The sequence below is a fragment of the Schistocerca nitens genome, chromosome 5 (genome assembly GCF_023898315.1).
Source record: "Schistocerca nitens isolate TAMUIC-IGC-003100 chromosome 5, iqSchNite1.1, whole genome shotgun sequence".
Taxonomy (NCBI): Eukaryota; Metazoa; Arthropoda; class Insecta; order Orthoptera; family Acrididae; genus Schistocerca; species Schistocerca nitens.
This window is the reverse complement of record NC_064618.1, coordinates 809,453,077-809,465,528: the sequence shown is the minus strand read 5'-3', so window position 1 is coordinate 809,465,528 and position 12,452 is coordinate 809,453,077. Positions and strand designations below refer to the sequence as shown.

General features: G+C 38.3%; 1 protein-coding gene across 1 annotated transcript in view; it reads right to left on the bottom strand.

Annotated features, from left to right (window-relative positions):
* LOC126260037 (chromosome-associated kinesin KIF4A) overlaps positions 1-5,554 on the bottom strand; it is a 301,102-nt gene extending 295,548 nt beyond the window's left edge. Inside the window, exon 1 of the mRNA XM_049957211.1 lies at positions 5,453-5,554. Within this exon, the coding sequence (XP_049813168.1) occupies positions 5,453-5,470 (18 nt within the window). The 5' untranslated portion in view covers positions 5,471-5,554. The remainder of the gene's footprint in view (positions 1-5,452) is intronic.
* Between the last annotated feature and the right edge of the window lie 6,898 nt (positions 5,555-12,452).

The window sequence follows — 12,452 nt, the reverse complement described above, 5'->3', positions numbered from 1 at the left end:
ACGAGTTAAAGCAGAAATAGATCAACATCTCTCGAATGGCCAGCCCAGAATTCTCAAACCAGGTGTACCCCCAACAGCAAAAACACATCATACCGACAATACCAAAGACAAAAATAAATCTATTGCTCATTACTGGCAACATCACACTAAGTTACTAATTCTTAAAAACAGTGCAAAAGCAGTCCGATGAATTACTAACACACTCAAAAAATTTAGTAACAAACATCCCATACTAGAAAGTGTCATCGCATATTCCAAAACAGTCACTGCAAACATAACCTGTTTCAAATACACCACACCACCATAACATCACACAACACAGTATAAGTAAATAATGGGTCACTGCAGAGTTGTGGTAATGTAAACAGCAGTTATAGCAGGAGCACTGAAAACACTTCCTTATGCCATCAGCAATTAACACATGGGAAGGTTTCAGACATTGTATTTTTAGATAAAATTACAGCTGATCTAAACCTGAAGCTTCTATGCCTCCACAAGTTGATACTTTGTTCAGATGGCTGTAAATTTTGGACAAACCAAGTTGAAACTTGGCACAGAGGCTGATGGAAATGACCATAAAGGCATTTGCCATTCCCACTCATTCCCATCAGCCACTGAGTCAAGTGGAAAACACTAGTAAATCTTATCCAATGTGTATTTCATGCAGAAACTATTTTAAGTGGATATAGACTGGTTATTCTTCATTACATCTCACAGTAAAGTTGTGAAGAATGCTTTTGATGGAGCAATACAGAGAAGAGTGTAGAATCTGGTGAAATACAGAAAATTTTTTCTTGGCTGTACAGAAGATTTTTATAAAAGCGCAAAACTATATCAATTGCTGTTACTCCACAATCATTTTGTCCAAACATCAAAGTGCAAAACCTCAAACAAAAACCATATCTTATGTTCTCAAAGATGAAATAGATTCTGAAAATACAAATATGAATAAGTGTTAGATTACGGTGAAACTCACTCCTCACATTCGAAAATTTAATTTCTTTCACCTTACGAGAAACATGGCATTGTTGTTGCAACAAAATCTAAGTCTGATACGACAAATTATCTTCTCATAATTGAGAATCCAATCATTCAAAGACTTGTTGCCCTGAGTTTGTTTTCTGAGTAATCAGATGCCACACAACATACCTGAAACAGGCACTAACAAGAATGTGGATCCTTATCCGAGAAATAGCGGAATAATTTTCACTGGAAATTTTAAGTGTGGGAGTTTAAAACAATTTCTACAGCATTTGCAAAAGTGCTGCAGAAAACAAAGAACATAAGGTGTTGTCTGTAAAACCTATTTCAAAAGACAAGCATTTATTCACACCAAATGAAGGTGACACTGAGGTTGAAACTGATTACATTTTAAAACTATTAAATTAACCAAAGATAATTCAAAAAGCAACAGATGTTACAACAAATTTGTTTAAAATTGGGATCTGTAATTGTCTTGCAAAATAATTTATCTTAATTTTCAACTGAAAAATGTAATATAAAAAACTGTAAATAAAAAACATTGAATATTCAAGTTGTAAAATTCATGTACCATAGTCTTAATTTGGCAAGATTTCAAGTTCTAGGTTCAATTACTGCATGCCTAGAGTATTTCACTTTTCATTTGGTTAGCTTCATTTTCCATGGATCATTTGCACAATCAATCATTTTGATGTGGAACAAGTCATTTCATATTCATATTGCAAATTTGTAAATATGTTATCTTAATGAACAATTTCGAGTTTATCCTTTTATTTTAAAAAATACAAATGTGATTTAGAAATTTCTACCCATCACCTTCTGCAAATTGCAATGAATAGAAATAATTCTATGGAATATAAGTTGTCAAGAAGAAACTCAGTTTGTTTTCAAATTTTACTTTGCTGTTTGTCACACATTTTGCATCATTGGGTTACAAAACTGTGCACACATTTTTGTGCTAAAGACAACCTAAATGTGGAGTAGTATAATTTTTTCTTTCCTTTATTGTTACATACATCATTGCTCCTTTTGAAAGGCGGTGGATTATTTACAAACTTCACGATGTAATAAATACACTGTGAAGCAGTAGTCAGAATGCCGAATGCCTTAATAGATGTCTACAAGATGATGGGTGAGCACATTATTTCTACAACATGCTTTTGAGCAATAAAAACTTCCTTTCTTTAAGTTGAATTACCCCAGAACATTATTCCAAATATTACCAAATGAAAATATTCAAAAATATCCAGGATGGAATGTAACAATATTAGGAGAAAGAAAGTTGCTAATCACCATATAATGAAGATGCTAAGTTGCGGATAGACACAACAAAAATACTCTCTCAAAGCTTTCGGCCATTAAGAGCCCTTCATCAACAATAGACACATATACGTGCACACACACACAACTGCAGTCTCAGGCAATTGAAACCACTGAGTGTGCAGAGAGAGAGAGAGAGAGAGAGAGAGAGAGAGAGAGAGAGAGAGTGTGAGTGTGTGTGTGTGTGTGTGTGTGTGTGTGTGTGTGTGTGTGTTGGGGTGGGGGCGTGTAGAAACTTTCCTTCTCGTAATATAATTGACTGATTTGTGTCTCCAAGATCTGCAATGATTCTAAGTATAAATGAGACTGAATTAAGTTGTTATACGAATTCAAAAATGTGCTTTTCCTATTTCATTTCTCATCAATATGGACAACCAAAGAGTTACAACCCTATTTATTATTTCCTCACTGTGTCTTGCATATAACATTAGTATAGTAGGCCTACCTCTAGACGTGAAGAATTGAATATGTCTAGTCTTTTCAAAATTGGGGTCGGACCATTCACAGAAAACCAGTCAAAAATACTTCTATTAACAATGCTATCATTTCTTCTGTTTCTGTATGAATGCTTGGATTGATTACAATACTAGTGTCACATGCGGAAAAAAAAATAAAATAAAAATCTGCTTGTTGGGTTTTAAATGGAAGACTATTTAAACATAAGAGGAACAATAGTGGACCTAAAACTGAGCCTGTTGAAACCCAATACGTGATTACTCCCCAGTCAGTCCCAGTAGTCCCTGGACTACACTGGTTGAATTTAAAATACGTCATTCTATATATCAATATAAGAAGATTGTAGTTTAAATAAATTCACAGAATTTCTGGAACCTATACTTCCATGTATAGCTTAAGTTAATTTAAATGTCCCATCCAGAACCTTCAATTGTCTGGTTTAAATCTAATTTCTTTTACGAGTTATCTTTAATTTTACACAGTCAGCTGTCTGAATGCATGATTTAGAAACAAAATGTGTGTACCAAGTACCAACTTTAATGAAAAATGAATGATTTTTCACATACAGCACTAGGAAAGATTCACATCTCCCAATTTTCCAGAAAGTGTAGGACATGGAGAAAAAGTGATCTTTGCTGGTTACAGTCATGGCTAAAGTTACGTATTTGACCAACACCTGCTCCATCCCACCAAAAAACTTCGTTGTTGTGACAGACTGATCCATAGCACAGTGTGGTCTTGGTTAGATTGGAAGTTAGCAATTTGGTTGAGAGTTAGTGAAGCCAATGAATGTGAAAGCATAAAATCTGGCAGTAGAGAAGTACACTGTTTATGTCAATGCCATATTGAAAATACAAAGCATGGTCCAAATAAAACACCACAAATCCCAACAGAGAAGACAAACGAAATCCTTAAGGATGTCAGTATATAATAAATCAAAACTGAACATAAGGAAAACAAACACCATGCAAGTTTGCATTAAGAGATATATAAAAAGTTTACATCAAGCACAGATAATAAACACAAAGTTTTCAGGATGAAAATATATTGTTAGTTATCGAATGAGTACACAGAAATACTGCCAGAGGGATTATCATCAGCATATTGTGCTCCTAGGGTTGTGCCATCAGTTTGAAGTAGCCAAGGGCTTGTGACATACCGATGATGATGATGAAGTCCCATACTCCGTGACGGAGCGTAGGGGAACGATGCGGGAGACCCGCACCGCCGTACTAGGCAAGGTTCTAGTGGAGGTGGTTTGCCATTGCCTTCTTCCGACCGTAATGGGGATGAATGATGATGATGAAGATGACAACACCCAGTCAACTCGAGGCAGGAAAAACCCCTGACCCCGCCGGGAATCAAACCCGGGACCTCGTGCTCAGGAAGCGAGAACGCTACCACGAGACCACGAGCAGCGGACCGTTCCTATGCACACTAAATTATTGTATCTGTATCAAAGGGATAAAAAATGGACTGGTTTTCAAATTGCAGAAACTGGCCACAAGAATAATCACTAAAAGTAACAGTCTGATTATATATATATATATATATATATATATATATATATATATATATATATAAAGAAAAAAAGGGGTGCCCTTACTATGTCACGAAGTACTCTGTTGTGCATATCAATATCATGAACACAGTAGTGTTTCCCTATTATTTCTATACACAATCATGGAACATGGGCCAGGCTGAACTTACCAACGAAAAACAAAGTCAAATTAGATTTTTATCACGAATTAAAATTTTGTAATTACTAAATTACATCTCGCTGATGATACAGCTAAAACATATTTCAAAAGTAATGCACAGCAGTGGTTGGTAACGAAAGCGGGCAACTGTAACATCATATCCCATTGATATACTTGAACAAAATTTAGCGGTTTTACGAGGAAATCCTGTTCCAAGACAGATAGCGCATGGTCTTACTGTCTTTTTATTCTAAAGAGGTCGGGGGGGGGGGGGGGGAGGAGGAGTTTACCGCGTCCCGACTGAGTGCAGTGATATACTATGATTTATAAATTACTTGCCGCAAACTGTGCATGATCAATACTACATTGTACAACAGGGATCAACCAAATGAAGCATTTGAGTTACGACAATCTCAAATTCGGCAGGATAGTTTGCTCCGCCTTGCCGTCCTGATCTGGATTTTCCTACATCATTTCGAGCAAACGCCGGGATGGATTCTACAGCAAGGTCGCAGCCGACCACCTGTCCTGTCATCGTAAAAATATCCGTTTATATATATTCTACGTGTATGTATACTGGAGTTATCTAATATAACTGTATCACGATAAATCTTATTTGGGAGGTCCCCTGGATCAATAAATAAATATAAGGGTCACTTTTATCTTGCTTACTCATAGTTCACTGTATTAACACTAACGAAGCCATTTATTCTTTTAAAATGTCAACAAAAAATTTAAATTAGAAAGAAACATTTTAAGTATATCTGTACCTAGACATCTAACGACAACCCTGAGCAAATTTATCACCTTAAATCACGGCATCTATTATACAAAGGGGCAAAAAAAATCTTTACACTTGCGTATGAGAAACATCTGTATGTACACAGGAAATGAACAGTTTAGATGTATCTAAATTTTGCGTTCATGAGATTCACTCCATTATTTGCTCATCTGGATGTTTATTACAAGATACCATGTACTTTGCAAGTATTTACCTTTTCTTCGACAGGCATATTACCCAAAACTTAAACACAACACGGCGCTAACACTGAATTCGAAATTGAATTTCGTACGTTAACATTGCCCAAAGAAAATAACACAGTGGGACTAGACAAGAATACCTCTGGAACAAACCACTCGCGAGTACAAAAGTCGGTTTCCGCAGGGAATGAAAACTTGCACATGAGTGCAAAATTGTTTCGGCAGAGAACGAAAACTTGCACATGCTTATACCTATCGCCGCACCACCCCAACAACCCACCTGTGGAAACACCCTACTGACCGACTGTCATACTACCTGACAAGCAAATTTAAAAGCCGCTACTCTTATCGCACTCGATGAAAGGGAACGATAAAACATTCCATAATGAATTTCAAGTGGCGACGAGGCGGTAACGTCAAGGTTTCTGAGAAAGAAAGTTTTTACATAGACTCTGGAGAAAGGACGGTAGCGTCGCCTGTCAACATCGGACATTAACTTATTTTTGCAGCTCTCATTTGTGGCACGAGACCCAGGTAGGACTCACGCTCCACTCTTCCTCATTTCACCTTGATTATTGATTGACTAACGGAATTCCTGTTGTAATGTGGACTTGATTTGTTCAAGATAAAAGGCGACAATGTGTATGAAGCATTTATTTTCTTTACACTTCATCAGCCAATGAGAGCTCAAATTATCACCAAAGGAGGGCACAAAAGCATTGAGAGCCAACATGGCTGACTTAAGGCGTTTTTTCACGGGAAAGAAATACAGTGCGGTGGGAAATCTTCCAGAAGCGTTCGTGGCTACATACTGTCACGAATTCCCAGGTTAAGATGAAGTTTCCTTTTGAGGACACCAGTGTGTCTGTTTCAGTGTTAGTTTCCCTGCGAGATGTAGCGTTTTTCAAGCAGCACAAGCAACAGCATCAGTGGCAGTACCAAATTCCTGAGGCAAAAAGAATTACCAGGTAATCACTATTTAATTTCGTAGCATGATATAGAATTTCGTAGTGTATATTTTCGTTAAAAATGTTTTTTACTATCAAATCACACTTTGCTCAGATAGCGGTATCAGAGCATTTGTTCAGATTTAGGTTTCATAGTGTGAGATCGGATTTCGTAGTGTACATTTTCGTAAAAACGTTTCTCAGTATCAAATCACTGTGTATTCATTTTTCGAAGTATATTTTCGTAAAAAAGTTAGGTGGTATCAAATCTTTGCGTGTTCGGATTTCGAAGTTAAAAACAGTGTCATAGTTTGTGTTCAGACTTATTAGCATTGGTTCAGATTTAAGAGTTAATTTTTGTTCCTTGTTGTTTCAGCATACATCCAGCAAAGCATGGGTGGAGAGGTTGCGGCGGCAACAGCAGCAGCAGCAACATCAAGTTTGTAAGTACATACTCATATATTTTCTTTTTTATAGTATTCTGGATATATATAATATACTGCTGTTAGACACATAATTTTCAAAAATTTTCATCATATATATATATATATATATATATATATATATATATATATATATGATGAAAATTTTTGAAAATTATGTGTATTATATATATATATATATATATATATATATATACACGATGAAAATGTGTCTAACAGCAGTATATTATATATATCCAGAATACTATAAAAAAGAATATATATATATATATATATATATATATATATATATATATATATATATTACATTGTATATTATTTGTTGTTGCTGTTGTTGATGATTTCGAGGAGCAGGGGCAGGAAGAGACAGAAGTTGTGATGCCGTAGGTATCATGTAAGTACAGGAACATATTCATTTGTCAAATTTTTTTCTTAGTTTTGTGTGTGCACTTTTTTTTATTAAAACAGATGTTGATATTGTAGTTGATTTCAGAGACCTCGATCAGTTGATCCATGGTGGTTCAGGCGAGGAGATGCCTGAATGGATGGAGGAGATGGAAAGGGGGCTGCATCTCTATGAGGAGATGCCAGGTGACCTAAGCGATGTGTAATGGAACCAGAGCAATACAGGTACCTTATACATGTACTCATTCTGCTTGCAGCAGTAGATGATACCTGGAAAGGGAAAGTACTTGCGCCAGTACTTGCGCCTGTGGGACAATGGCAATCCTCACAGGACCCAATGGCATAGGTACTGGGGATAGTGAAGAGGCGGTCTTCTGCAACATGCTTCACCGTGTAGGATAGAGCTTGTCACTATGTGGGAAGCCGCTGCAATGCAAGTAGCTACAGCCACAGATGTCGCCTCCCTCGCCTCCACACCAGTTCCACTCAAGCATCCATGGGCCACCCTCACTACAGAAAATGGCTCAGGGTTGTGGCAACTACCATCATTGCAGTCACAGCCAGGCCGCATACACTGGGGTAATGCACAATGTCCTCCTCCGCCACAGTCTTGCCCAAACCCCAAGGTATGTGTATCCCCAAGATCATCCATGCAGCCAGCAGCAGCAGCAGCATTGGCTTTAACTATTTGCAGTTATAGTAATAGTAGCAATAGCAGTAGTAATCCTGTGGTTAGTGACTGTTCCCTCTCCCTTCCTTTTAGTGAAGGACATCAAGTCGGTAACCCTATATTGCAGCTATAATACTCGGTGATTACGGACTCCTTTGAAGAACGAATCTCGTACTCTAGGATCGAGAATCCAGCAGGAGGGTACCATCACCCTGTAGGGTTTCTGAAAGCTTGCCTTCCTGTTCTGGATATGGAGCTCATAAATACTGTTAATGATCCACTGTGTCCCACCATTAAATGTAGCACTGTGCTGTGTATCGAAATATGCCTCCCCCCCCCCCTAAACAGGCCCTGGCGTTGAAGAGACAAGCCTTAACTATCTTTGGGAGGAAAGTGGCATGATAATACGGAGTACATCAATCACCAAATGGTTTGGTGAGTCCACACTGAGTGCTACACTGGAACAGCTTCCCAAGATGGAAGTTAATGGGTCAACAAAGCGCTTAGCCAAATACTACACCTCGACATCCATCCACATGTATATGATCCAGTAAATGGAGGGTGCAACTATATCAAGCTTCCTAAGGCTATAGCTGTTAAGAAGCCATGCACTGATGTCAAAAATGGAAAGGACCAGGGTTGTTTTGCATGGTCAATCCTGGCTTGCGAAAGAAATTACAACACACATTCCAACTCGATATGGTACATACAGTGACATTCAAAATTGTTGTAACTTTGATGGTTTTGAGTTCCCTTTCAAGCTCCAGGACATATCTAAATTTGAGGCTCAGAATACCGGAATATCGGATCATGTTTACAGCCTGGAGAAACACAAGTCAGATGTGCAGAATGAGCAGGGTACACATATATTCATTAGACCCTTCAGTACCTCAATATTTGCCAGTAAGCGTAAGCTGCATGTGAACATGCTGTTATACTCAGATGAGAAAAATAAGTACAAAGGCAATTACCATTATGTTTGTATCGAAGACACCTCCCAGCTGCTTTCATCCAAAAATAGCAAGCACGATTGTAAAAAATATATTTGCTTAAGATGTCTGAATTATTTTTCCACAAGTGAGTATTTAGCAAAGCATCTAGAAGGTTTCACTTCCAAGGACCCAGTACATATTATTATGCCTACTGAGAAAAACAAAGTGCTCACCATCAGGAGCGATGCCCATTTGTGGTGTGCTTTGACTTCGAATGCCTCCCCCCCTTGCTACGACTTTCTGTGATGGCGACCCTACAGCCTCACATGCTACTTTCACAGAAAAACATGTACCATATATGGCTGTGTACCAAGTTGTATCATCCTATAATTCGAATCTTAACTGATACAAATCTTATGTGAGGGATAATCCTCCCATTTGGCTTCTCTCTGGGCTTGAAAAACTTTCATTGGAGTTTGATAAGCTTCACACCGACAAGGTTCTCATGACCAAATCAAAGTAGAATGAAGATTTGAACAATAATGCAGTTGACTGTTATACTTGTGGGCTACCGTTAGATAGGTTAGATAGAATCCTGGAAACTCCTCATTGGGATGACTGTAAGCTTACGGGCAAGGCGCTGCAATCTGAAGTGCAGACTACCAGACTACCAAGACACATGTCTATTTTCTCTCGTAATTTAAACGGATATGACGCTCACTTTCTTGTTGAGCACTTGACTGATTTTCCTTGGGAGAAGAATAAGGTCAGTGTCCTGCCTAAGATCACCGAGAAACATAATTTATTCTCCAAACGAATGACGCCGAGAATTACGCTCCGCTTCCTTGATTCGCTCCATTTTATGCAGGTACCACTCTAGAAACTTGTTGAAACTCTACCTAGGGAGGATATGCATACCACTCGAGCAGTTCCCGACGAGGAAATGTTTCGGATGCAGAGTATGAGCATGCTGTGAATATCTGGCCGGAATTCAACATATCCACCCCATAGGAGAGTATCCACAGCTTTACTTGGACACAGACATAAGCTTACTTGCGGACGTTTTCGAGAAATTCTGGTTTCTACACATGACCACATATTCTCTGGATCCCGCCTTGTATTGCACAACATCTGGGTTGTCTTGGGCCGCTGTGCTCAGGAAAATGAAGTGCAGCATCCTTCTTTTCTTTGAGTGAGAGATCCGTGAGGGACTTTGCTAATGTGTCCACAGGCATGCCAAGGTAAATAACTAGCGTATGGATGAGGGGTTCAGCGCATCCATTGATTCGAGTTATTTCGTGTACTTGGATGTCAATAACTTATACGGGCCCACCATGCAGCAATCGCTGTCGATTGAGGAATTGCAGTTGGTGCCTGAACCCGAATGCAAGGGATTAGGTGGAAAAATCGAGGGTATTCTGATGTAGGGTATGTGGTAGAAGCAGAACTCATACACCCTATTAATTTGCATGATGAGTACGCCGATTTCCTGTTGTGTCCAGAGCAACTGGTTCTGCCCAGACCTCCACAACAAAGCTGATGACAATGCTGGGGAATAAGCGTAGATACAATATTAACTATCATAATCTCCAGCAATGTCTCAGATAGGACATGAGATTGGTTAGATTCGCCTAGGCTATCTTATTCAAGCAATCCCTCTGGCTGCAAGGAGTATATTGATTTGAATACGACACTGAGGGCTTCCATGACATGTAATTTTGAGAAAGATTTTTTAAAATTAATGAATAGTTAAATTTTCGGTAAAACGATAGAGCATTTGGGTTAACACCAAGAAAATTTGATTAGAACCGAATGACATGGACGTTATAGCCTAGGAAAATGCATCACCTGACCAAATTTTAAATGTGTCCCGATGTTCAATGAGACCTTTGTAATTCTGGAGATTGCGACGGTTGCAGTAGAGCTCACAAAACCTACCTATCTGGGGATGTGCGTACTAGACCTATCCGAACTCCACATATACCGCTTTATTGTAATTTTGTGAAGCCTCATTTCGCTGATTCTAGTTAGCTTCATCTATTGGGTGAAGAACTGCGATCCAAATAAAGTAATGAGTTACGAATGCAATTAATTCGACACATCTTCATACATGGCCGATAATACTTACAGTAATGTTCCACAGAACAAGAAAGTTATCGGCCTTATGAAAGACAAGGCGAATGGATTGCCAATTGTGGAGTTTGTATGTCTGCGAGCAAAAATGTATGTGTATCACACATTGGAAGGTGCCACCCGGAGGCGTAATAAGCGTGAGTCGTGTGGCATTGAGAGCCCTCTTTATCAAAGACTATTTGCAGTGTCTGTACAGTGGTGTTCACGGTGCTTCACCGCAACCACAGCACATGATGCAGCAAGAGGACATGACGTGTACACTGTGCTGCAGTCTAAAGCCAGGCAGTCACCTCAGAACGATAACACCGTTATTTGTGATGATGGGACTGAAACTCTCCTGTATTCACACTAGTCACTTGTTCAGAGAGAGGTGGCAGGGGGCTCCGATTGAGTGAGAGGGATAAAATTGGACTGAGTGTAAATACTACAGAGTAGTATCATCTTTTATCGCAGTGTAAGTAACTGTGTGTGTGTGTGTGTGTGTGTGAGCACGCCATATACATTTCTAATTAGAATAGTTTTCAAGTTTCCCCTCTGCTAGTTGTACAAGGCATATTAGTTCACAGTCTATCAGAGTTATTGTTGGTCATCGATGTAGCTGCTGGTATTGGAACTGTTGCAGTGTAAGAATAAAAGTATGTTCACATTACTTTTCAGCGTGAAACTGTAAATATCTCAACCAATGAATCTTTTTTGTTTGTTATTTTCAAAAATAGTATTTTGTGGATAAAATTGAAATTGTACTCTCAAGATCTGTAGTGCATCTCAAGAACTGAATTGTAATCTCAAGAACTGTATTATATCTCAATAATCAAAAATGTGTCTGCGAGAATTGAATAATTGAAAAAATTCGTTACCACACATCATAGCGTATGGAAAGTGGAAGGAGTGATCTTAATCAAATGCACCCATTCTGCCGCTTGGCGGCACTAGCTCCGATTTAAGAGCTGCTCACCCAAGCAGTTGAATCACATTTTCGCATTCGTACCTCTAATTTTACATGCTATAAAGTCACAATTCTCATATACGCTGTGTTAACCATACTTAAACTAGACTTTTTAAGCCCAGAATCAATCCTGATAATTGATTTTTCAATTGTTTGGACATGAAAATAGGACAACTCGACATTGCATTAACTGCACGACTTTGCACACAACAATTAATTTTTTGACTGTCGATATTTTAAAGCAGTAAGAAAAGAAAAAAAAGTTTCATTGAATGTTATATGACAACACTAATATTTATTCTCATCACATCGCTTCATATTTCTATAGCTGGCCAACTAGATAACGATCGTGAAATCTACTACAAAATATAACACATTAACAGCTCACTCTAAGTAATTCTGCAAATAAACTAGGGTTATAGTACAATAAGTCATTTGTTGTGAAAAGTTTTCAATTCTATAAAATATATTGCAGAACATTATCGATCTTTAATCCTCTTCCAGTGTTGTGTTTCCAACAATTACTTCTCAGCCTGTT